The sequence below is a fragment of the Dufourea novaeangliae genome, unplaced genomic scaffold (assembly GCF_001272555.1).
Source record: "Dufourea novaeangliae isolate 0120121106 unplaced genomic scaffold, ASM127255v1 scaffold14, whole genome shotgun sequence".
Taxonomy (NCBI): domain Eukaryota; kingdom Metazoa; phylum Arthropoda; class Insecta; order Hymenoptera; family Halictidae; genus Dufourea; species Dufourea novaeangliae.
In genome coordinates, this window is record NW_015373890.1 from 2,001,706 (window position 1) to 2,028,304 (window position 26,599).

The 26,599-nt window shown below is 32.8% G+C and overlaps 8 protein-coding genes across 10 annotated transcripts; 5 read left to right on the plus strand and 3 right to left on the minus strand.

The window, feature by feature from the left end:
- The first annotated feature begins 2,704 nt into the window (after positions 1-2,704).
- Positions 2,705-4,346, plus strand: LOC107186734 (proline-rich protein PRCC). The gene is made up of 3 exons (XM_015574673.1): positions 2,705-3,151; positions 3,238-3,294; positions 3,367-4,346. The coding sequence occupies exons 1-3, from the start codon at positions 2,792-2,794 to the stop codon at positions 4,264-4,266; spliced, it is 1,317 nt and encodes a 438-aa protein (XP_015430159.1). The 5' UTR covers positions 2,705-2,791; the 3' UTR covers positions 4,267-4,346.
- Positions 4,324-5,298, minus strand: LOC107186745. Its single transcript, XM_015574684.1, has 2 exons — positions 5,239-5,298; positions 4,324-5,128 (listed from the first exon to the last, which is right to left on the minus strand). The coding sequence occupies exons 1-2, from the start codon at positions 5,254-5,256 to the stop codon at positions 4,361-4,363; spliced, it is 786 nt and encodes a 261-aa protein (XP_015430170.1). The 5' UTR covers positions 5,257-5,298; the 3' UTR covers positions 4,324-4,360.
- A 756-nt stretch (positions 5,299-6,054) lies between these two features.
- Positions 6,055-7,133, plus strand: LOC107186950 (alpha-endosulfine). The gene is made up of 3 exons (XM_015574926.1): positions 6,055-6,315; positions 6,620-6,736; positions 6,890-7,133. The coding sequence occupies exons 1-3, from the start codon at positions 6,274-6,276 to the stop codon at positions 7,058-7,060; spliced, it is 330 nt and encodes a 109-aa protein (XP_015430412.1). The 5' UTR covers positions 6,055-6,273; the 3' UTR covers positions 7,061-7,133.
- A 1,861-nt stretch (positions 7,134-8,994) lies between these two features.
- LOC107187304 (very long-chain-fatty-acid--CoA ligase bubblegum) lies at positions 8,995-17,995 on the minus strand. 3 transcript variants are annotated; one of them, XM_015575381.1, is made up of 13 exons: positions 17,714-17,995; positions 12,054-12,121; positions 11,930-11,975; positions 11,631-11,838; positions 11,421-11,555; positions 11,138-11,333; positions 10,967-11,068; positions 10,730-10,876; positions 10,174-10,649; positions 9,873-10,087; positions 9,642-9,793; positions 9,440-9,565; positions 8,995-9,343 (listed from the first exon to the last, which is right to left on the minus strand). In XM_015575381.1, exons 2-13 carry the CDS (start codon positions 12,114-12,116, stop codon positions 9,149-9,151), a joined length of 2,061 nt encoding a protein of 686 aa, XP_015430867.1. In that variant the 5' UTR covers positions 12,117-12,121; positions 17,714-17,995; the 3' UTR covers positions 8,995-9,148. The 3 variants fall into 3 exon arrangements, with proteins under 3 accessions (XP_015430867.1, XP_015430873.1, XP_015430862.1); XM_015575387.1 differs by having other exon boundaries at positions 17,710-17,995; XM_015575376.1 differs by lacking the exon at positions 17,714-17,995 and adding an exon at positions 14,293-14,446.
- A 538-nt stretch (positions 17,996-18,533) lies between these two features.
- On the plus strand, positions 18,534-18,953 carry LOC107187344. Its single transcript, XM_015575420.1, has one exon. The coding sequence runs from the start codon at positions 18,717-18,719 to the stop codon at positions 18,951-18,953; it is 237 nt and encodes a 78-aa protein (XP_015430906.1). The 5' UTR covers positions 18,534-18,716.
- Positions 18,954-18,981: 28 nt separating this feature from the next.
- On the plus strand, positions 18,982-20,099 carry LOC107187322 (protein TIPIN homolog). The gene has a single exon (XM_015575398.1). The coding sequence runs from the start codon at positions 19,189-19,191 to the stop codon at positions 20,080-20,082; it is 894 nt and encodes a 297-aa protein (XP_015430884.1). The 5' UTR covers positions 18,982-19,188; the 3' UTR covers positions 20,083-20,099.
- Positions 20,100-20,165: 66 nt separating this feature from the next.
- LOC107187333 (U6 snRNA-associated Sm-like protein LSm6) lies at positions 20,166-20,754 on the minus strand. Its single transcript, XM_015575409.1, has 3 exons — positions 20,640-20,754; positions 20,456-20,546; positions 20,166-20,373 (listed from the first exon to the last, which is right to left on the minus strand). The coding sequence occupies exons 2-3, from the start codon at positions 20,544-20,546 to the stop codon at positions 20,225-20,227; spliced, it is 240 nt and encodes a 79-aa protein (XP_015430895.1). The 5' UTR covers positions 20,640-20,754; the 3' UTR covers positions 20,166-20,224.
- Positions 20,755-22,390: 1,636 nt separating this feature from the next.
- LOC107187066 (monoacylglycerol lipase ABHD12) lies at positions 22,391-25,151 on the plus strand. Its single transcript, XM_015575065.1, is given in 9 exon segments — positions 22,391-22,529; positions 23,670-23,788; positions 23,892-23,997; positions 24,064-24,263; positions 24,344-24,447; positions 24,449-24,607; positions 24,679-24,840; positions 24,911-25,038; positions 25,112-25,151. Coding segments are annotated over 9 exon segments (1,089 nt in total). The 5' UTR covers positions 22,391-22,458.
- The last annotated feature ends 1,448 nt before the right edge of the window (positions 25,152-26,599 follow it).

A 26,599-nucleotide genomic window follows, 5' to 3' on the forward strand; every position in this document is an offset into this window, starting at 1 on the left:
GTTAGAGAAATGCGTTAAGTGGATTAGTGAATTATTCTGCATCGCTCATTGTCTGATGGAACTTCCCAAACAGTTGGCTGTGGTAGGGCACGTTCGAACGAGAAATAATAAATTGGAAAGTTTCCTTATGCGCAACTACCGTTCGTTTATTTAAAAGAATCGTAACGAATGCTGCCACCTAAGAACCTTGATTATTTAGAAAAAAAAAAACCTGTAAGATACGTTCTTTACTATCCAATATTTGTTTTTCCCTATATGCTCCTGTAAACCGTAAGATCGTATACATACATCGACGATGCATGTGGTAACTCTGTTATGTTATAGGTGTTAGTCTCCATCTGTATTCGAGCGTGCATATAGCAGATTCGTGATTACGGACCTCTTAGGAAGAAATATAATCAGACCGATGAATGCACGTCGAACGATCGTTTGGACATGTAAATTCATGTCATCGGGAGGGGCGGGTTTGAACCACCGAACCCGTGAGCCCGGCGTTCGGTGTTGATGTGTTGATATTAGTAGAGCTAATTTGATAGTTTAATCAATTTCCGCAAGCCGACGGGAGTTTAATGGTGATGTCATCATTTTCAACGGGATACAATGGGGTTAATCTCGCTCGACGAGCTAATATTCGGAGAGTTAACAGAGTTTCAAATGCAGGCAGGGCCGTCATTTGCTCGTATCCGTTCGCGGCCGTGCGCGCGCTAGCCAGACAAAGTTTCATTTTTCGAAATATCCGTGAATTCGACGCCAGTGAATATCGTCGAACTACGTAAGAATCTACCAACTACCGACATAATCAGATATATTCTCAATAGTCATTATGTCTCATGACAATGTAACATCACAATAATACTCGATAAAAGATTAATTATCATTCCAAAAAAAAAGAATACAATTCCACACTTGTTCCATAATTCGTAGAACGTATCTAGAATTAACAATCGAAGTTGTCAAATCTTTTCACACTACAATATCGATGTTACACAAATACATACTTGGTTCAATAACCGTCGATGCATTTTTCTTTATTTATTATTAAAACGGTCGATAAAAATCCCAATCACAAACCGGTTCGTTTCTGTTGACCTCCATCCCCGTAAAGAAACGATCGTACGATCGTTTAGGAAGGATTTCTATAAGAAACAATTTTATACAAAATAACGATAAAACGTTGAGAAGTAATAATGTCGATATCAACGATCGATTAAACGGAAAGTCAGCACGGAGGCGGCGGTCGGAAGCGTCGTTTGCAAACGACGATAAAGAATTCCCATACGATACGCTCGCCGCGAAGCCGGGGAAAAAATCAAGCCCGGATAGGTCGGGGGGGTGGGCACCAGCCAGAAGAGAGGGATGCCGGATTACCACCGACGGAATTAAAGATTCACAGGCGTGTTTCGCAGTTTTCGTTCGAGCGGCCCTGCATGCGAATACTCGGAGCGGGCATATTAGGTGGAGGCACGCAGTTAGGCAATAACCGCTGTCAATAGAACCCGGCCTCTCTTCCTCTCCTGGAGTGGCCCCCACTCGAAAATGCTACTCGCTAAATTAGGTAGGTTATATGGGCTTCGTTTCATTTGCGAGCAAACTTTAATAAACGCTAAAATTGCGTAAAAGAGCAAGGTTTTCAGACGAGCGAATCAGGGTCGGGGGTGATCCCTCCTCGTCGACGGACGTCCGCATATATACGCGGAGTTATGCCGCTTCGGAAACTACCGAATCGGAATTTTTTCTTCTCATTACGCCACCCCCTCGGTCGCTTTTTGTTTACAGAGAAATGTAGACGAAACCTCTCAGTTCTGATTATATTTGGGAATTAATCGCGGTAAGTAGCTCGATACGAGACAAAAGATTGCACTCCGTTATCGTCGATACCTGAAGCAGGCATAATATGGTTTGCTACAATAATTTTATCGGTTAGTATTTCTTCGCAATCGGTTTCTCAACGGAGAAATCAACTTATGCTGTTTTAAATAATAAAGCGAGTTTCAAAAGCTATTCCTTATGAGAAAAAATATTCTATCGCCTTCTATCGGTCTGTCGCCATCCCAAAAATTATTATTTGTATTATATCAAAGAGCGTGGTATTTAATATACCATTACTCCATGTTAATTATGTTTATTTGAATTACATAATATGGACACTAGATAGCAGTTCATGAATTTTTGTTTGTTTGACTTAAATTAGTCTTTTATACATTCATAATTGTTCTTTATAGTTCATATAGTAATTAATAATTAAACGCATGTCACGCTATATGTTTTTCATGAAGCTACTACGGCTGTAATATTAATAGTTTATAAGTATATATGCAAACAGTAGTGAAATTATTTTTTGTAAATTCAGAGAAGTACATATGTACATAAATATATATTTCGATATGTACAATAGTAAAATAATTATTGAGAAAAGAAATAACAAATTCTGAAACTAATTGTTACAATGTATTAATACTAATATGTTTCCGAATAACACATATGAATTTCATTAAGATTCTTTATATTTACAAATTCATAGATTTTATTCTAAACGCACAATCGAATGAACTCAAATTGTGACGTTATTGCCATCTGCTCACCATCTCGAGAAATACATACTGATAGGTGAGAAGAAATATGTACCATATTGTGATAAAACAATTTCGTTCAGAGACCTCTGTCATTTTCTCCAAAACCTTGAGTATCTGAAGCAATTGTCAACTTTCTTACATTAAGGTTATGACTTCGACGCGCATATTACACAAAGACAGTGGTTTCATATAAATGATAAGTATTTTCATTTTCAAAAATGAGTCTTGTTGCATACGGCAGCAGCGATGAAAGTTCGGACGATGAAGGAATCAGTTCTGACGCAGAGAACATTAACAAAACTTCAGAGACAACCGTAATTAAACAAACAAATGACAAAATGTGTTTACCTGCGCCGAAACATAACACGTTCGCAAAAAAGGTTAACGAAAATGATACAGACACGGGTGAAAAAATACATTTTGATAAATTGCCCAAACCAAAATGCGCAATTACCGAACCAGAAGAAATCATCGAAAATGATGATATTCCTCCAAATAGAGAGGTCGAATTCAAACCTGAGAAGCCTATCAAAAAGGATCGTGCACCAGTTAAAATAACAGTTCCCTGTTTATCTGATGTATGTACATTAATTTTCTTTTTCTTAAAATACTTTTAATTAAATGCACTTACATTCATTAAATTATTATATTGAACTTATTATAGTTCAAAGATATTGAAGAGGAAAATGAAACGAGGATCAATAAGATTAGGCCTTCTAGTGTAAGTATAAGTAAATATACATATAAACATTAGCATTCTCTAAAATAAAATAATATTTATCTATGATTTCAGAAGGGTACTAAACTCTTTGCACTTTTACCACCACCAAAGGGAGTTGAACTTAAAAATACTAATAGTTTAATCCCTAGTGTTGTGAATAAAACTGTTGCAAAAACCAGCCAAACAAAAGTTCAAATAACTAGAGACATTGCTGTAAAAAATTCAATTACAAACAAAGTAACAAAACCTGCCAAAACTAAAAGTTGTATAGAGATAGCTTATAGTTCAAACTCTGAAGATGAAGATGACGGTACTACTTCAACTACAGATTTCTTTGCTCTAACAGCTACTGACACTCCCATTGTATCTGAATCTTTAATGAATGAATTATGCTTGAAAGAATCATCAAGTACATTCAATTCATCTGTTAAACATGATTTGAACAATGATAGTTGTACTGACAACTGTTCACCTGATGGTTCTACTAAAACTATAGAAGAAATCAGTACTAATATTGCTCAGAAAACATTAGTGAGTAATGTCATGAACTTGCCAAAAGAAGAGATATTACTTAAAAATAAAGCAGAGGTAGGTCCAAAATTGCCAGTACCTGAACAGGAGTATAATGTTGATACAGAGGGCAATGTGGCCTTTGATGATAAAGCTATTGAATATCTTTGTGGAAGGAGAGGTGTAAAGCGAAAGACTAAAGAAATTGACGAAACAAATATCATTGAAATAAATGGTGAAGATATTAAACCAGATGAACGAGAGTGGTTAGTGAAAGCACTGACAGAAGAACCTGTACAAAGACCAGTTTCTATGATGGGTGGAGTAAATTCACAATCTAAAAAGAAACACCAGATCACATACTTAGCACAACAAGCAAAGGCAATGGAAATGGAGTTGAAGAATCAGTGGGCACAAAACAGGATGACCAGAAAACAAACACAATCAAAATATGGTTTTTAAATAACGTTGCTTGTATAAAAGATATAAATATAACATTATTTATTATTGAACAAATAAATTTACAGAAGAGGCATACTGAAAATATTATACATTGTTAAGAATAACTTGTCTTCTCTAAGAATGTCTTTTCTAGAGTTTCATATTCCTTCTGCTTAACTTCAAGTAATGCTTTAGCTTGTAGTAAGTTTGGTGGTAAATCTCCGTATTGGCTAAGGCATTGATTAACTTCAGCTAGTTCACCCCGTAGTTCTATGTACCTATCATATTTATTTAAGATTTTTTGTGGATAAAGATCATCAATTTGCATGGTTGTTAGCTCAGCTTCTAGCTTCTCCACAGTTTGCTTATATTCTTTCAACTTTGTAGACCATAAAACTTGATTGCAATAATTATCCTCTTGTTCCTTCTGACTATCTTCCACAGATCTTTCAAGAGAATTTACATTCTGTTGCATTTGGTTGACCATCTTTGACAATTTGGCATGAGTCCTAAATAGACTATCGTACTTTGATGCCATCCACTTTTCTTGTCGTTGTTTGTTCTTTTCTTGTATTTTCTTTTCTTCACACACTATCCTCAGTGCACAATCGTCGAGATCGGACAATTTTTCAAACCTTAAGATTAAAGCTACTTTTTGCAATCCTTCTTTGATGTCACTGGGTAAGGATTGTGGCTCCAGATTTAACTTGGATAACAATGATAAAATTTCTTTTGTAAATGTAACATTCTCTTCGGTTGTTTCAGAAATTCCCATTTGTACAAACTGGAGCAACGAATGTTCCTCTGGAAAAATACTATCCTCACGATATCTCGTACTTGAAGCTGTACTGGAGACAGAATCATTGTGCAAGGATGATCCTACCTGTCATTTTAATTTTGTTTATAATTATTCGAAATTGTAATTCTCTCGACTACAAAATTAAATAACATCCTTTGTTGTCCAGAAAATGTAATAGTATGCACAAAACTTACCTCACTATTACACTCCATACTGAGGGTAAACACAGGTAAACACGGTAAACACCGTAAACACTGGTGAACACCACTGGACAGTCATTCAATTAGAAAACCGTTACAACTTGCGCGCTTTCAGGGGAGTTCCTAAATACATAAATTCTCGACGATCCGCACCTTACGAAAACCAAATATCTCTATTAAGGAACAGAAATATAATACGTAAGATTATACTGACGTTATCTTAGTGATATTATATTCCACACAACTATTCGATATCTCTCAAAAAATTATTGTAAAGACTACCTCCAAAATACAGTTATCTGAATGATATCTCTCTGGTAACTATTTTCAAATATCTGTAACAATGACTTTCTTCAGATGTTTTACGGACATCTGCAGCATGACTCTGGCTAAGTGGGATATTGATTCGAATTCAATGCAATCAATTGAATTCGTTTAAAGTTAATATTTATTCTCTAAACACAAGAGAAGATTCAATATAAGAAAAATCCGTGAAATTCTATTCAAATTTCAAATGTTTAAGACTCATTTCCACGTCGAAGAAGAGCGATCGTGTCTGATGCAAATTTTCTTTAACTATTTCGGTCGACTGAGAATGCATATGTGCACTTTACTATTAGCAGATTTGATGAGAGATAGCTTATGTAAGGTGACAAGCAACGTGTGTTCGCGAATCGTTATTTAAACTACGATTTTTATCGACTCAGTCTGTCATGCAAATCCGCACCTAGAACAAATTCCGGTAACGGCCGCCTGGAAACCCATGACCTCGTGCGAATCATTGTGCTCAATTGTGCTGTCTCTCGTGTACCGTGTACGCTTTCATTGACAGTTATTTGTTTTCGGTAACGACGAGGCTTGGAAAACTGTGGTTTTTACGTAGTTGTTCGCCTAGAAATCAAGCTGAAGCAGAGTACATCAGTGTCACCGCACTGCGTACTTAATTCGTTAGTGTGGAAACGCGTATTTGAAAGGTGACTAAGGAAGCCTAAAAACGATCACCGTAAAAAGTGGTTAGAAACAGTAACAATGAGCGACGATCAAGGAAACGAACTGTCTCAAACAGTTGAAGTAAGGTTCACTATAAACAGTTATTCATTTATTTGTTTTAATAACAAAAGGATATCATATTCGTTATTTTAATTTAATTTCAAACATTTCATCGAATGAAAGGAACATTTAAGTATAAAATAATTTGTAAACTGATAAGTATAATTAAAAAAACGAATATGTACGCGGTATATGTTTTTACTGTATGAAGCAGTGTTAATAATACATATTTGAATGTGTATGGACAATAAGCTTTTGTTATTGCATGAAAATGTCTTTGAATATGTAATTTGTATACAAAAATAAGAATATATCTTTGTTTCAGTTGACTTCGAATGATATTGAAAAGTTAGAAGAAGCAAAATTAAGAGCAAAGTTTCCAACTACTGGTCGTCCAATCAGTGGACATTCAGCATTTCTGCAGAAGAGGCTAGCCAAAGGGGTATGATATAAATTTTACATATTTAATTTTCAGTTTATTACATAGATGCATTCATAGATTAGAATGCTTAGCAATAATAATATTATTCTAATGACTAAGTAAAATTAGTTTGGATAATCAAAAGTTTCTAAGAAACATGAAAAACACTTTCAGCAAAAATATTTTGATTCTGGGGATTATCAAATGGCAAAACAAAAATATACAGCTAAACCAAAGCCAGCTGGTGTTTTGCCAACAGGTGATGCTATACCTACACCTGAAACTGTACCACAACGAAAAACATCTATTATTCAACAAAAATTTAATACCTCGAGTACTTCATAAGCTTATTTTGTAAGATATTCAAAGTATTGCAACTCCAGTGATACAGTGCGATTGTATGCAATCCGAATTTTAAACAATCCAATGTCTTTATACTTTATAGATGATATTATTTTAAAAGTTTAATTTTTTTTTAATATTTCGTAGATGCTTGTCCAATGATCAGATCTTGAGTATAAAAAATTTATGTTCACAGTAATGTATAGAATCTTTAATATTATGTGCCATAAGAGTTTTTTTTAGAGTTGTTTTAAAGATTTTTTAGGCACTCGAAAGAAGTAGAACAAATTATGATTTATAACTTTTTTATTACACATTAAACATTATAGTTCTGATCTATCGGTAAACACAGGAGTGTTAATATACAAATAACACTCGCACATCATTTAGTTATTTGAGTTATTTTTATGGACAGCAATAAATTTGAATCTTAGACTCAAAAGTGTATGAAGGGAAAGTAGGATTTCAAAATTTGTTGTACAAATAAGTAATGAAGCTAGATGTTTAGGTAATACAAGGAAAAATATGATTGGTGACAGGGAATTATAATGTAAATGTAACCACTTGTATATGCAATTGAGATTCAGGATAAGACATTTTACAGATCTGCATTTCCAAAGTTGCTGTGATGTGCTTAGCAAGACTATTTTCTTATAAGATGTCAGGTTGTCATAAGAATCTGTATGTAGCATAAAACAATCTTAAATATAGCAGTTTGGTTATTGTAAACTATATTAGTAATATATTGCTATTTAAACTGAATATTTGTTCAATTACTTATCCACCACATGATAATGAGAAAGAAAGGAAATACTTCTGCAGTGAACTCCCACTTTATTATACATCCGTGTGTTGAAATATCTAGAAATCCTAATAAATTTATTTTGTTGTATGAATAATAAACTGAGTATTTAATGATATATTTACCTGTACTTGAAAGAAAGGCTAATATATTTTAAAATAAGTGCACTTACGAATAAAATGATTACAATAAAATGTGTTTGCTTGTATCATTTTTATTGTAACATCACCTATAATTTTAAGGTTTTTGTTATACATATTGTTCAAATAATATGTTTCTCATAACATAAGTACTTGCATACAATAATAACAGAAAAAAGTATGTGCACCATATTTTTAGTCTACAGTTTTCAATACAAGTTTCAATTGCTTTATTTCATGAATAATATCTATATATATAGTATATATACTTCATACTAAGTAGTTCATTTGTATCCCAACAAAATATATTCAGTCGAACAGAAAACATGAGCAGCTATAATTATTTATATTACTAAACATAAATTACTTGACTTATGTATGACTTAAGTAACATTTCCCATTGACGTGTTAAATATATATTTTTTATAAAAGTGTAAGTGCTAATAGTTTAGTAGTACATAGTATACATTAATTCTATTAAATAATAATATATGTGTATATATATATATATATATGTATATATTATTTGTACTCATACACACAGAGGCACTTAGATATCATATTGCAAAAATTCATAAATCTTTACTTTTCCTAATACCATATTCGAATATATTAACTAAACATAATAAGAATTTTTTTTATTGTCAGAATAATTAACGCATTAGTGACAAAGTACTTTGTTCCAACGAATTGTATAATTTTATTATACCAAAAAATGTATAAACCGTTTGTTTTTAAATTAGAATTTATATTTAGTATGTATTTTAAATTTTCTGCATATTGTGTGCCAATTTTTAAAAAATAATTTATACATACTTCACAGCTTAATATAACAATAAAGCTCCTTATAAAATATACAATTATTCAAGCTCAAGATTAATTTACTCTTGTTCAAGTAGTTACTAATTAGGACATTGCTATTTGATCCAAAGAAGAAATTTAAATTGTACTTTCAAAATTGAATGTTTGAAAAATGTGTAAAATAAACTGCCTTTACATTACTTGTTTTTTTTTACTTGTATAATATCACAATTATTTTAAATATTAAAGCGTTTTATATAGGCTGATTGGCAGTTGCTTCAATATGTACTTTTTGATAGTATTGGAACTTTTTTTAGGATACATTTTGCACAGTTTGATGTAACATATTTACTTGTACATATCTTCTATCAGGTCTTCATACATTTTGTGGACAACATTCCGCTTTACTTTAAGTGTTGGGCCTAATTCCCCGGTTGGTACTGAGAAATCATGTGGCAGAAGTTTGAATTTCTGAACTTTCTGTGCATTACTTACAACTTTTGCGTTTGCTCTTTTAATTGCCTTATCAATTTCATCATATACCTAAAACGAGTAGAATTCATATGTATTATCGTATATTACAGACAACGTATTGTGAATAAAACAGACTATCGTAGTTAACGACGGTAATCAACTTACAAGTGGGTCATGCGTTCTTATGACTTCTGAAACTGTTGTTGCCTTGCTTCCAATAGATTGCAACCATTGCGAAGCTTCTGGAGTAAACGTATCTTCTGGTGCACCTGTTTTATTGTTCATCTCAGTCTGAAAGCACGTCCATAACAAAACCATTAAAATAACATTCGTGTAATTTATAATAATCTCAATATTATGTTCTTACCTTTAGAGTTACCAATATAGTGAGGTACTTTCTTTTGTCTCCAATTAAGAGAGCATTGCTTAATACGGGTAATTCAGCTAATACTAATTGTTCTATATGGACTGGCGGTACATTCTCTCCACCAGCAGTGATAATCAATTCTTTAAGTCTCCCTAAGAATTACAAGAATTATCTTGAAAATGTCATCATTGAATCAAAATAGTGTATATTTGTATTATTCAAAACGCTTACCTGTGATAAACAAATATCCATCTGAGTCCACCTTGCCCGCGTCACCAGTACGCAACCATCCATCTGGATCTATAGCTTCTGCAGTTTTTTCAGGGTCATTTAAGTATCCCATAAATATATGTCTACCACCCATACACATTTCTCCTTCATTAGAAGCATCTGGATTATCTACTTTCGTAGAAAATGAAGGTAATCCCCGTCCAACAGAACCTAGTCTAAACACATATAACGGTATTGCACATTACTCTTCAACTTGTATACAATGCAAATGTAATAATTTATCTATGCAAATAATATTTACCTATAATGTGTGTTTGTACCTAAAGTGTGTGCACCACTGCTTTCAGACATTCCATATGCTTCTAATATAAGAATATCTAAGCTTAAAAAGTACTGTTTAATTTCTTCACTCAAGGGTGCAGCAGCAGTAATGCATACTTTACATCTATCTAAACCAAGTGCTGTTTTCACTTTGTTAAATATTAACCATTTAGCAAATACGTAGCCCCAATGCTTATAGTCATTGCCGTTTATTTTGTTCATATAGTAATAAAGTCCCTGTGCCTTTGCCCAAGAAGAAATCCAATTTTTTATCGGACCATTATTACGTGCAATTGTTTGCATCTTTTCAAAAATCTTTTCCCATACTCTAGGTACGCCTATGAAAACGGTAGGTCGTGCTACAAGTAGAGTTTCGATCAAACTACCCTTTAATGCGTTTTTATCTGCAAAATATACTGTCGCTGCTACAGTCATACAGCAATATATGTCAACTATCTGAAATTTGTTAAAAATATTATGTAAATTAATGTAATCAATTTGAATTTGCGTGTGTAAAAAGCAGTTGTTGTGTTTACCTGTGCTGCAACATGAGATAATGGTAAATAGCTAACTAGAACTTCTTCTGTGGCCACCAGTTCATAACTGTGAACAATATTTTTTGCGTCATGTACAAGATTATCATGACTTAACATCACAGCCTTTGGGTGCCCAACTGTACCTGACTACAAGGAAGAAATATATATATTTATTTCAATTCTTATTTATTACACGTTCTCGTAAAATTATTAAAAATTGGACATGAGTTTTCATACCGTATAAACCAAAGTACAGCATTCATTCACACCGATTGTCCTTAGAACTGCATTCAATTTATCATCAGGTTCCTTCTCCCCTATTTTTAACACATCTTTCCACTAAAATGGAAGAATCATTACAAAATACAAGTAAACGAGAAATTGCATGTTGTATAAAAAGTTACTCACACTCAAAACATCTTTTTCTTCCGATTCTCCGTCATACATGATAATTGCTTTCAAGTGAGAAAGATTCTTCCTTATTTGTAATATTTTCTCCAACTGTTTTTTATCTTCCACCACTATTATATTTGCTCGACTGCTTTCAGCGCAGTATTGACATGCTTCTGGAGTGTTTGTTGTGTATATTCCCGCGGCCAATCCTCTGAAATGATAGAGTAATTGAATATACAATTTATAGTGTGTTTTAGAGTAACTCGAAGTAAATCTTCAAACGTATATTCATCTCTACCCTGCATATATAGCGGCAAGGTCTGAAATAAGCCATTCCGGACTGTTGAATCCCAGAATACAAACACTATGATGCCGTTCTAAACCCAGTTTCAAGAAAGCCTTAGCAACGATCCTCACTTGAGTCTCGTATTCTCTGAAAATAGAAATTTAGGAAATAAATAGAGTCCTATTAGACATCCGTTTAAAAATATAATTGTAAAATCTGTACTTGAAAGTGTACGTCTTCCTCTCGCCGTCAGCGTCAGGTCTCGTTACGAATGCGATCTGATCGGGATAAGTGTTAGCTGTTTTTGTTAATAATCCAGGCACCGATATAGGCGGCGTGGAACCTATACCTTCTTTATTTATTTTGATTTGCACCCGTCCATTCGGTTGCGTTGTGACTGCCGAGTGCGCGGGCAAGACTTGATCAGGTCCTATAACAGTAACAGATTAGAAATTAGAAACACATTCCGACAGAAATGTTGTTAATCGGCTTTTTGAGCCGAAAATTATTCAAATACACACCATCAAGACCGGTCTCGTTGCACTTCGCATAATAAAAATCCTTTTCCTAAAGAAACATTAATCGAATGGTTACTTAATGCAACTTTTGTTTCCTTCGTTTTTCGTAAGTTCATGTTACTGTTACCTTGTCGTTTGCAGCAAAACCCTTTATCACTCCATTCGATTGTACCGGCTGCACCGTAGTCATGTTATCTGAAATAATAAATAACAAACAGTTAATCGATCGAAAATGATTGTTAATTATCGAGGTAGCTGAGATATACATAAATTCATAAATTTCAATTGAACACGTGTAAACGTTTCGCGTACGGTTGATCAATGTAGGTGAGATAATTCAAATAAAAAAACAATCGTTTAAAAATATTTTAATTTATTCGATTATGTGTACTAAAACACGAACAATATTTTACTTTTGATAATTTAGATAACTATGTTTTGATTATAAATACACGAATTTTTCATCACTTTCCAAACTATAACGAACAGAATCCTCGCACAACGAGACACCAGAAATATTTATTTTCTCCTAAACAGAGCCCATTTTCGTTGGTGCTCTTTCATTCCAGCAAGCAGTAGCAGGATAGAAGAAAAAAAAGGTTTCACATCGGATTAGATTAGAACGAACCTGGATATAAAAAGAGTTCAGATATACGGGATATATCGGTTCAAAAGATTACGTTTCTCGCGTTAAAAACGATTGAAGTTCAGTGAGCAGCATTTGTAATTTATATTTTCCAACCACTAGGGACGCGTGACGCTCCAGTTTCGTGCCCAGGCGACGAGGAAAATTCAAATCGGGTCTGAAGGAAGTCCGATCGAAGCGTGAAAATGTTCAATGCGGTCGCGAGTCTACCGACACACACACACACAAAAAAAAAAAGAAACTTCAATTAAGTATCCTTTATGACGATTCTATTTTGATACTATTAAGTATGTGAGAAGATCGAAAAGGAAACGATTTGCTACCTAAGAGTACGATGATACTCCCTTCTTAAATCCACAGATTTCTTATTTCGATCACCACACAAGACCTCCTTGTTCTCCGATCCACGATTCTCGATGCTCTGATCAGCACTATTTACGTTCTGTGAACCTGTTTGCTCCCGAGAATCATTGTTTATATCCCCGGTGAATACTTTTATCGGTGACTGTATTACATGTACCGCGTGTTTCATGTTCTATTCCTTTGTTGGCCTTTTTTTACACTTCGGCACATCAGGCGACGCGCGACCAAAGTGCAATTGATAGATATTAACATTTACAAACGTTCGCGTATATTACGTAAACTATCGATAAATTGGTGGCGAATGCTGGATACGGGAGAGAAGATGGCTTTGTATGCGCTGACCCTGACTGCAGCCGATGCAGGGTTGTCTGATCATGAATTGCAACCGGCGAATTCGTTCAATTTATGAATGACTATGTATTTGCTGTATTAGCTACCTATAGAATAATCCGATCTATTGATACAATAACACCGGGAACGTTTATTATTCCGTGTCGTTGACATCGTTAACTCTTAATGAGCGCAATTGCCGTTCGAAATCCAGTGAAACTAGCCAATTTCGATTACATATCGACCTATATAAGAAACTGATTATCATCAAATTTTTCGATTGTATCAAAAACTATAGATCGTGTTGACGAAACTTTAAAGAATCCTTCGAAATTATCCGTTTCTTCTTTACAATTGTAATGCGCGTTTATAGTTCTAATACCTACACTCTATGCCCCGAAGGTCGTGGCTGCTTATTTATTTAAAAACAACTGCACATCGTGTGATCAATCTGGATAAATAATTTCGTTTGTGGTACATACTTTCGTCACTATATATTCTACCAATGATTTCATGTACAAATTTTTGAAATATGAAAAATAATGACAGGAACAATTATTTTGTAAAGTTTATCCGCAGAATTAGTAACAGGTGGGTGTAGATTTCCAAACATTTGGAACAGATTTGTAAAAAGCAGAAAAATGAAAGAATATCGGACTACGGGAATTATGTTCAATTCCCCTTTCGTTTTAATTACTTACTGACAAACGATGTAGAGTTTATAATACAGAATTTGTTGATTTTATCAATTAATAACAGCCGAAATTAATGCATTATCGACAGGTGAATTAAGGTATTTTCAAACCTTTATAACGAATTTTAAAAAAAGAACGTAGTAAAGCACCGTTGTCAATAAATTATTAATGTTATGTTGACCCATGGAATATAGTCTCGAGTATCCCACCCATTGAGATGTGCACTGACGTGTTGGAAAGTGTCTTTGCTTTTAAATATCACGCAAATTCAATTGAAATTACTTGCCCCGTGGATAATAGATAGGTTAATCATATTTAAATGTAGGAAGTACCTTTGAAAAGTAGAATAACCATCTTGACGGATCTCGGAGTATCGTAGTGCGTTGTAAGTGAAACAAGCGAAGCTGACAGACTCGCGAAGATCAATAATAGAACATCACACCACCTTTCGGCGGTAGATTTAAGCACAGAATAGATCTTTTCTGTTTGTTCGTACTTGTGTTTTAAATTAAACTTGATAAACTCGTGTAAATGGGCAATAGTCTTTCCATAATAGAGGATGTCTGGCAGATTTACGTAACATCTTTATGACAACAAACAGGACGGAAGTATTACATAAATAGTACGCGAGGGTTCATTACTATCGCCATAGTAACTCCACGAAACACCCTAAATATTGAAACAATGAATCATTTGTTATTATATTCACATTGCCAATAATAAGTAATAAAATCGTCACAGTTTTGGAATATTTGCATAATAATTGAAGACTACCATAATGCGCCATTTCAGCGAATAATACGGTCACCAATTCAATCAACAGTTTCAATAAAGAAACACCTCGAAAATATTAAAAACATTCGGAATCAGTTCGAACGTACCGGACTCGTTGATACTACATATTTTTGTTGCACGTAAAACGTGCTGAGAAAGTTTGTTACCGAAAATTTTAAAACGGTATGTTTAAACTATCATTTACATTACAACTGTGTGTTGTTCGCATAACGTGTTGAAGTTATAGAGAATGGTACACAATATTTAACGCAGTACTTAATCGCTTGTTTATCGTATTTTAAATGTAATAATGGATTAGAACGAGTTATATGACTATGAAACCCGTTATGATAACAATGAATTGTAATCTGGTGTACGTAAACATAGAAAAGCCGGCTAGAAGACGTACAGAAAATTTAATAATTGTGACCTCGGTTGTATTATGTAAGGAAGTACGTGTTCGAGGAGTACGTAATTACATGTAAATGTCTACTTTAATATATACTTTTAAAAACTGAAGAGAAAAAAAAACAAAACGAAGACATAACCGAGAAGGATGACGAGACACACGAAACCCGGAAAAAAATGGATGTTGGGTCAGACGATTTACGTCGGTCAGCTGCGTCATTTGAGCAGGACATTATAAACGATACACTGACGTCTGAAATGATCTACGTTAGGAAGATACAGGTGCACATGACGGCATTCAAAAATATAAAAAAAAAAAGAACAGCCATCGAGCAGGTCGGTAAACGCTATTTAATGTTAAAGAATGATTTGAGAGTGTCCAAAATATAATAAGTTAAATACTTTTATAAAACAAGAACATCAATACATTATCCAATATTAAAATTCATTTCACCATGGTGTAATTCTACTTAAAAAATGTGAAAAATGTTTCTACAATTTTAATAAATGCAGCCGCTGCTGGATAATATTCAACTTTACAGTTATTAAAATTACTCATGAATAATCTTTCAGGACACTTCAAAATATTGAATAATTAACACGGCGATGGAATCGTGATGAGTAAAAAAAAAAGAATAAGGAAACGTTCGAAGTAATATATGATTTCTAATAAAAAGTTATTCCATAATGAATTATCATAACGATGATATCATACGAATCCACGGGAAATTTCTAAATACGTAAATTCCAAATTTCACGAAGGTGTAAGAGCTGACAACGCTATGGTCGTGAACATTTCTTCTAGGTATTGTGATTGTTTTTTCGCAGTGTTCCGTTGAAGAAGGTACCGGGTACCGTTAAACGTCGGCGATTCGTTTGAACACAGAAAATGGATCTATGCGCTCGAATAATTTGCTTTATGAAATTATCGAACGATGGCCAGCTACGAGCATCAACATGTTCCCAATACTCAATGAAAAAAACAATCGAAACGGATAATTAAAATATCACGGGAAAACCAATGTTTTTATATGTTAACAAATTTATTCATGGAATTCTATTGAGAAATTACAGGGACAAAAGTATTAATAATCACTGGATTGAAATCAGAGTTCAATCTTATAGCATAACTAATAATTAAGATTAATATGATTACATATGTCATTAACAAGACTAATGTAGTTTTTCTTGAATACAAGATTAAACCGATGAAGATTAAGAATACATTGATACAAAATAACATATATAAACGGATCGCGTTTATGATAATTTTAGATAAATGATCAATAATGACACGATCTGCTAATAGCTTTTAATATATGTAAAAAAGGAAAGATACATTCATATCTAAATAGCATCTGTTCTTAATGCTCACGCTTGTCATTTAAAGGTCCTGAAAATATGTGCACCATTGCAACGTTAATCTTGACATAGCTATGAATGTATTTTTCGAAATTCGTTTCGCAGTGCGGCAAAATGCCAATCGACATTGACTGGTAACTTATATTGTCTTTCGAATACTGTCACTCCATAAATTATTTTGTTTATTTTGCGTCCGGATGGACCAAGATAAAAAAATCACGCGATCGTTCGATCGGAACGGATTTTGGGCGACGCAAGAATTCAAGGAAACGCGTGAAGATTGAGCGAAGTACAATCGAGTGACAGGAGGAAAAAAAGAGTCCTTGGCTAAAACTCCAACGACTAATTTGCCTCGCCAAACTAAACCTCAAAACGAGATTGTTATCGCAGCCGAACGCAAAAGGTTAAAGGACGATCACGTGTTGACCGTGAACATGTTTCATGATCGACGGGCAGCGACCATCTCCCATATTATGCGACATACGCGATCTAGACTAAACGTAATTACATAGTATCTAGCAGGTGGAATCATTGAGATTTTCCATTGACGTTGAGCCTCACGATTGGTCGATTCCCGATGCTGGTGCGAACATACGATTCGAGGCAACCGAACACGCCAATAAACACTCTGTATCCTTTTTTCGAAGAATACATCGATAAAACGTCGACCAAATATGTATTTACTTTCTTTCGTTTTTAGAGTTCAGCACCGAACGGATCACATTATGCCCAGAATTCCATCTTAAAACGGGAAATATTTGAGATAAGAGGATATCAGTGGGAAACCATTGAAAGGTGGGGAACGATGTTACAACAACCCGTTACCGGCGATCACGCCACATCGGAATCCGCTCAGTGTTTTGAAATCAGTGCCATCTCCCGACATTCCGAATCTCGTGTAAATTGTAGATCTCAAGTGTTTCACGAATTTATTACATATTTCCAATCAAGGAACAGATTTTTTCGTACCCGACCAGCGATAAATCATAAGTGATTTCTGTAATGATTTTTATATGAAAATCGTGGCAATCGATTCATCGTCAGGTGTGTGTAAATATTAAGAGGAAAAAAAAATGTATTCAGTCGAATATCCTGGATGTTTTGTATAAAAAGTTGAATGACCGTTTCCAGTGAAATCTTCGTGCAAGCGCGCAAGCGTGGTATATTCACGCGACACATAAACGGACACGTTTGAGTATACATACCTACCTGATCGTTTCTTGAATTACAATTTTCACGGTGACTTCGCGAACGAACTGTTCACGGTGTGGTATCTCTGAGTTCTTCCGGCCAATAACTTCCGCGCGGCACGAAAGTTCTTGCGACACTGACGGTACAACGTGTTTGCCGTGATAATCCACGCTCAACTCACGATCTGTTCGCCGAGACCGCGCCATCGCCATACGAAACACCACGATGGATTATTCTGTAAGCATGTGGCGGGGATCAGGAGGCAATGCTGTATGGAAATTGCTCCCGGTTATAGATAGTTCCTCTTGATAATTGTGTTTCTACGCAAATCACCACTGCTGGCTAGACATGTGTAAATCATTCGTCGTAGTAAAAAGTAGGAAAATTATTTAATGTAGTAGACCACCTGATAGAACTAACACTGTCTGTTCAGTTTTACAACAGTTTTTATTAGAAACTGATTATATATTCGTTTCACTTAGATAAACAAGCACTTTTATGCTTCGAGATGTACGTAAGTAGGTATTTAGATTGAGTCGTAGCTTGTAATTATCAATAATTAAAACGTGAACTTTGTACACTTCAATGCAACAAAAGTCTCTTTATATACAGTCTAATAGAATCATTAATTAAAAAAAAAAGTTAATTGCACTTTGTCTCATTTTCGAAAGTTAATCTATCAAAATTATCCAGCCATTATTATAGATTAAATTCTAAAAATATAAGATCAAAAGGAACGGATCAATTGTACTTTTTGGGGGTATTGAACACGAAAACTATTATTCTAAATAATTAAAAATACTACATATATTTCTTATATTTATTAAGGAGTGTAGGATATTTTAAAATAATTGTGTAATGGCGCGTATGATATCCATAGATACATGCGCAGTCGAGAGTACAAGTAGCTTAAGATATTTGTTCTTGCGTGTAAGTTTGTTATTACTGGTCGGTTACAATTTCATAAAGTACCGAGAAATTCACGACGGTTAGACGTAATATTTTGACTGATCGATTAAAAATGCCAGGCACACCGATGAAGGATGAAAATGACGCATTGGAGAAGCTGCAAACAAGGGAACACCCTCCAAATGCGAATTGCGAACCCGTTGTACGGGAAATAACTCAAACCGATCGACTGAACAAGAAGTTGTTAGTATCGCTTCTGCAAAGAATGAACAAATCGAATGACGAGTTCGATAAATTTATGGAAAAAGGAAGTGTTGATCGTAATTCTCAAGACGATAGTGAATTTTAAGTAAGACTACAAATTCGTTTGTCGCAAAACATAACCTGCGTACCGTTGAGCGGCAAGATTACCGTTACGCTCGTGCGTAATTATTACGGCAACACCGTCGATCGAGGGAAAAACGTGGTTTAAGATTTTCTCTTGCATGAACTTGTATTTAAGGGTTTCCTAAGAACTTTTTATTGTTGAGAAAAGAATTGTGTTCCGTAAACGATAAAGAAAGTGAGAAAACAACTTGTTGAATATGCCGACCTTGTCTGATTACGAAAGTGAAGATGATATAATAGCTGAATATGAGAAACTTGATTCGAATATAGAACAGAATGAGGGTTCAGGGAATGAGGAAAATCAGGAAGAAAACACTCCAAGAAGAGTTGATCCTACAACTTCCTCGAAATATACAGTAAGAAACCCTTTGCCCAAATTGAATACAGAACGTTTAAAAGGTCCTAAAGGAATACAAACTATAGAAAAGTATTTTGAAGGGTTTAAGTTTCATGGGAAAGGACATGAGAAGTTAGATTTGGATAGGATCATGAAAAGAATGGAACATTGGGCACACAGACTTTTTCCAAAAATGGAATTTGATGGTTTTCTAGACAGACTAGAGAAGCTAGGTACCAAAAAAGATCTTCAGGTATTTATAAAGAAATATAGGCAAGACATGATTAACCCAGATGATGATGTGATAAATCAGGATATAATAGATGAGGAGAATGAGAAAGAACAAGATGAACCTACAGATGAATTTGATATATTAATTGCTGAACAAATAGAGAAACAGAAACAAGTTGTTAATAATCAGTCAACGTCTGATACATTAACGGCTGATGCTCTGTTTGATAAATTAATGTCGGAAACCAAAAGTAAAGCCTCTCAGTCTATTAAGGAAAATATTGGCCCTTCACAGTTAAGTGATGAAGTAAAAGAACGTATAGAAAGGAACAGGCAACAAGCTATTCAAAGAAGAACGGCAAGATTACATGCCATACAAGAAGAAGCTAAGAAAAAAAAGTTGGGTGAGAATATAGACACACAACCTGAAAATAATTTTAACAGTATGCAAGTATCTAATGAAACTCCAAGTTTAGAAAATAAAGATTTGCAAGAAGCACACAAGAATGAGAAAGGAGATTAGAAACCTTAAAATATATGAATACCACTGTATAAATTAGAAGATACTGAAAATAAATTTTATTACAAATTTTATAACTTCCCTTTGAAAATTTGTGTAGGTTCAATTAATAAAAATATAATACAAATTATACATTTATTTTTACTTAAGTTCTACGTTTTTGTGTACTAATATATAATACATTGTTACCACGAATAAAAGCATCTCCGTATTTGTCTTTTAATTGACCATTTACATACTCTTCTGTTTGTTCAAGTGCTATATTCATGTAACCATCAAGGCAAGCTAAAACACCTACAAAGTATAAATAATAATTGATTCATAAAAGAAAACTTTGTATATTAATGCACCTTCAAAAAAGAAATAAATGCCTAACCTCTATAATCTACACCACTGTTTAGCTTTACCACAACAGGACGTCCATGGATTTGTTGAATAAACTGAGACAATGCTTCTTTGCGACTCATCTGTAAATGAATATTACGTGCAAATATTTCTTTAAGATTTTTATATAAAAATGCAATAGTTAGATGAGGTTAGAATATTTATGTAGGTCTCACCTCGTAATTATTAACTTTCTATATAGTTTTTTACAAACTTCACGTATCAAAATTATAAAATTCAGAATACAGTCACTAGTATATAACGCTTACAAATTTTGAGATCCGTTTTATAAACAGCAGCCAATAGGTGACTAAAAAATATCTAAGTAAAGTACTTACTATATGTATTACATGCTTGGTGACTTTAATGTAGCTTAGTAATATTGTCGAAGTTAAATAAAAAATTATTACATTAGCATTTCTAAACGTACAAAAAAATTAAGAATATTCATGAAAACTGTTATTAATCTGTAGAAATTTCTCGAATATTCAACCAACTTTTTCTTGTACAATAATTCAACCAATCAAACAGTAAAACATCACTCATGAAATGCAGTAATCAAATGACAAATCTTAAGAATTATAAATATTCCGAATTTGATTGCCAAAAACATAAAACAAAAAAGTATATGAAAATTAATAGAAAGGATATTTTTAAAAGGACACAATTATTTTATAGCAGTAGTTTACTTTATAATTTCTATAAACATATAGAAAATAATGCAATATACATTATATATACACATATTTCCAAAAAGGAAAGTGTAATGTTATTTTAATTTTTTAATGATATTTATTAATCAACTTTCCCTTGTTTTCGTTATCATTTATACGTCGAATTCAGGTCGACACAAAGTGAAATCATTCAATATATGTTGGTCCTGGGCAGTCCTAAGCAGTCCTAAGTTTGTTCTCTATTCGTAACATAAACGACAGTGAAATGACAAGATCATAAAACATTCTAATAAACATGTAATATTCAAGTACATATTTAAAATTACATAAGTTTCTAGAACTTATCGTTATACGAAACACAAAGTGTATCGTTGATAGCATCATATTTCATATGTTCGACATATGGTTATATAGTCAAACACTAATTATATAAATTAGTGCCTCCATCAATCATTGATAGATATTGTTTTCTTGTAAATACTATTAAATTACTGTTATTATGGTATATTGGCTACCAAAGAAGCGCTTCAAAAAAAGGTACTAATAACAACTTTTTTGTTAAATATTATTCTCATCCTGTTATTGTACAAACCTTCTACCCATTTATAATTACTAATGTGTTAATCTCTTAATTTAATCAGCAATTTACAATAAAACAATTAAATCTCTAACAGAAATATTGAGTAATTATTCGCACGAGTTTTAAAATTGTGAAATTTAACAAGTTACAAAGTGATTTTTTTTATTTTAAAAACTCCCATTTAAAATTGTGTAACTAATGCAATACAGAAAACTTAATTTAAAATTTGTAAATGTAGTATGAAGGTAGTCATTTATAATATTTTATTGTAAAAGCATATTATAAATAAGTTTGCATAGTTGTGTGTTATTAAATATAAATGTAACAATCTTATAGGGTAATTAAATTTTTAAGAACAAAAAATATTGACTAATTTGATAATAGCATATGATCATTAGTATACATCAAGTAATAATTAATTTACTATTTTGTTCCCCTTTTATTTATTGACAATGATTCTGTCATTACAAATATCCATGTCAAATTATGTAACTTAATGATTTCATAATGATTTATAAAGTCTTCTCACTATTAGACAATGATATAAATTTTGATCTATACATGTGGATATAATTACACATTTGTATGAATAAGACAAATAATATTATATCTTTATTTCTTTTCATTTATTTTCATGTGCCATTATTGTACAGTAATTGCTTGAAACAATTTTTACACAAGTAAATTACCTTAAAAGGAGGAATTAAAAAGTTACCTTAGATTTGCTAGCTACTAACAAACATGTTGGCTACTTATCTACTATTAGGAGCAGTGACACCATTCATCATTCTTGATATTTGGTATAGAGGAATGTAAGTTGCTTTGCCATAAAATCATAATTCAGTTAGATATTTGTTGTTCCGAAATTTGTGTAAATGTTCTTACTTTTCTTTCTACGTCCAATATTTATTACAGTGATATTGTTGTTGATAATATTAATCACCATGAGTCAACACAATCCATAAAATGTATTAAAAAGTTAAATATTAATTAGAATTTTCATTATGTAATTATTTTGCTTTAATGGTAGCAGTTGTTGGTATAATGTATTGATTAAAAAAATGATTTAACAAGGCCATATTTCTTATTTGAAAAGAACTAACATGTAAAAATATTCTGAAACTTTGTGACTAACACTCATAACTAAACATTAAACATACATTAAAAGATTTTCATTACATAACTCAGCATCTCTTGATACTTATAAACTGTAAACATTACTTGTATAATGGATTTGCTTATACACATGGATGGTAGTGTAGTTGGCCAGTATTTAAAAAATTGAATCCATATACATATGTGGAAAAAATATTTATTAGTAATGTTATCTATTACATTAAACACATATAAATAATTGTGTGTGTGTATTTAATGTTTTTTATTATTGTGCATAGTTTTATATATGTAATTTCATTGCTTGTTTTGTTACACCAAATGTGATATTTCTTTTCTATCTTATCTTTCTTATTGTAGCATTCAATGTAAGCTATAAAACACCTAAAATAAACTGAAAAGTACATGCTCAATTGATAAAAACACATGAAATGTAAAATGAAAACAGTTTCATTTGCAAAGTTCAATTTGTGTGTTTCTGATCTATGTGTGAATTGATTGTTAGTTAAAATATAGTTGTGTACATCAAACTGCTATGAAATTAACAAGGTATAATTTCATAAATGTTTTATTACTTTCTTTGCAACTTTAAAAATGGCTTGTTACAAGAAATTGTAGTGTTTTTATATGTATATTTCTGTGTGTTACTCTCCTGCATGATACTAATACGAAACATTATTAAATTGTCCTCTAGAATGTGAAAATTAAAAATTCATATCATATAATAGTAATGTATATTCACCATTATTTTGTAAAACAAAAAAAATTAATTTTTTAAACACCTTCCTAAACTGTTGATGAAATATCATTATGAATTACAAGATTAATATGTATTGCAGATATTTGTTTTGGATAATGAAGGTATCAATAATTACATACCTTGTCATATTTGGGCTTTTACCCATTATATTTCATTACTCTTATACCATACAGAAGAGAATCCTTTTTTTAAATTTTGGTAAGAATTTAACTTTAAGCATACATTACATGCAAACTATTAGATAGTTTGTCTAAAAAAGTGTTTCATTTACTTTTCTTCATGATTGTTTTCATATTTTCAGTAAACTGGCCTCTTAATGTAGATTTTTCAAAACCAGAGTCAGTTGGAATGAGAGGTGCAAGAAACTTTTATTTAATAACTGATCAACAAGTAAAAATAGGTGCATGGTGGGTAGCAATGTTCAAGTAAGTTGTATTTGTTATTCAACTACAATATACAGAATGTATTTTTAGGCAAGTACTACCCCATTCTTTGTTAGATGATTCCACTCTTGCAACTGATGAAGATTACGAGACAGTATTAAGCAATGCCAAGCAACCCGTTTTTCTTTATATGCATGGTAATAGTGGCAATAGAGCAAGTAGTCATCGTTTGGAACTGTATAAACTTTTTCAGTCATTAGATTATCATGTTATATGCTTTGATTATAGAGGTACGTGAAACACATTGAAATTGTTAACATTAACAGCTATTTGTTCACTTCATAAGTTTATATTTTTTTTATAAATTTAGGCTATGGTGATAGTGAAGAAGCAGAACTTTCTGAAGTGGGTGTAGTGGCAGATAGTAAATATGTACTTGAATGGTTACTCAATAAAGTGAACGGTTCAATATCAAGAAGATTACGTGAACTACACAAATTATTTTGTTATTTACAGTGTTTCTACTCATGTATTAGCATTATTAGCAGCAAAAAATATTCAACCTGCAGGTTTGTTCTTGGAATCACCATTCAATAATATTGCAGAAGAATTAAGTGAACACCCATTAGCACAGGTATTTTATATTACGTAAAAGTATTGTACATACAATATTGCAAAATATGCACTTTAATCTTTTTTACCAAGATTTTTAAACATTTACCTTGGTTCCATTGGGTAATTGTTGAATCATTTTACAAGAATAATCTCCGTTTTGAATCAGATAAACACATAAAAAATGTTCAATGTCCTGTTATGATATTACATGCTGAAGATGACCATGTTGTACCATTCTTTTTAGGTGAAAAGGTATGCAAATATTTTAGATTAGAATTTTGTAATGATCTATGTATGATAAACTTTGTATTCGTATTTCCAGTTGTATGAAGCAGCTATAAGTTACCATGGTAACAATACCAATCTAGTTCAGTTTATACGAATAGATTCATCACACGGTCTTGGTCATAAATATATATGTCGCTACAAAGAACTACCAAATGTGATTAAGTAAGTCTTACCTACAGTTTCATTACAATATTGATAATACGTTTCAATAATATTGTATAAAACTTTATTTCAGATCATTTGTAGCGGGACCACATAAAAATCAGACTGAGTAAATTATTTAGCGAGGGAATTATTACCTTGCAAAATGTATTTTTACAATAGATATTGATAGATGGCTACTAGTAATAATAGAACATGCTCTTGAAAACATTCTGAATGTTTTTTGTTTGTGTTAGATATTATTTTTAATATACTAATTGTTGCACAATTTGTCATGTTAAATTTTTGATGAGTTCAAAATATTCAAATAAATAATTATTCATTATTACTTAAAGTTTCAATGCACATAAAATACATTGAAACTTTAGTTCATTTATCTTTGCTTTAATACATAATATTTTATTCAAGGATGCAAGTACAAAGATTTATACATACTATACATAGGACAGTGTTGTATGGTAATTGAATCAATACTATGATAGCTATTTTAAGGCCATCAACAGTATTTATTATTTTGTATTTATCACTTAATGACACTTTTACAAATCCATGACTACTCAGCAATTCTAAGTTCTATAAAATATAGCAAACAAGAGTATTCTTGTCAACGAATGTGTGTATTACAATATTTCTGTGTTAGTATATTTCATGTTTTTTACATAAATGAATTAATAAAAAAAGATGGTGATATTATGTCGTATTATTTGTTCAATTCCTCTGAACTGATATTGTGCATTAACAATTGCCAGTTGTACAACAAAGTTATTGCGTTTAATATTGTTTTTATGAATATGTATATGTATTATTATGTACATTTGAGTAAATTATTTTATTATTCCATTGTTATTACAACAGTTTAACAGTGACAACGAACGCATGTATATTTTCAAATATCGGACTAATTGTATATTTTTATTCTATATTATTACATAGGTGGTCTATGGGAGGAGGTGTGCGAGCGAGAGAGTACGGTAGAGCGTGCCGCGGTATCGGTGCTCTCCGTCGGTGTTGACGCGTGCCGAGGAATTTCGGTGGTCTATGGGGGGAGGTGTGCGACCGAGAGAGTACGGTAGAGCGTGCCGCGGTATCGGTGCTCTCCGTCGGTCCAACGCGTTAGTGACGTTGTGGTCGTCAAGGAAGGTCGTTCAAGCCGGCAAAAACAATTCAACAGGAACAAACCTGCGTACGCCCAATACATAACGGCGTTAGCTTCCTCACTTTCTCGTGAACCGTCGCGAAGGGTGGTCGCGCGTCTCGTACTCGTCCTTTCTCTTGTTACTAACCCATTTGTTTGTTGCAGGCATTCGACAACCATCAATTTATTTATTGTGCATATTGTTGTGTCCCCTTTCTTGTTACTAATCCCTTGTATGTTACAGATGTTCGAGAACCATTGGCTTTGATATTTATCTTCTTATGTACTGTGATTTATTTACTGTGATTTTTTTACTGTGATTTATTTACTGTGCATATTATTAATCTATTTACTGTGCATATTGTTGTGTCCCCTCTCTTGTTACTAATCCCTTGTATGTTACAGATGTTCGAGAACCATTGGCTT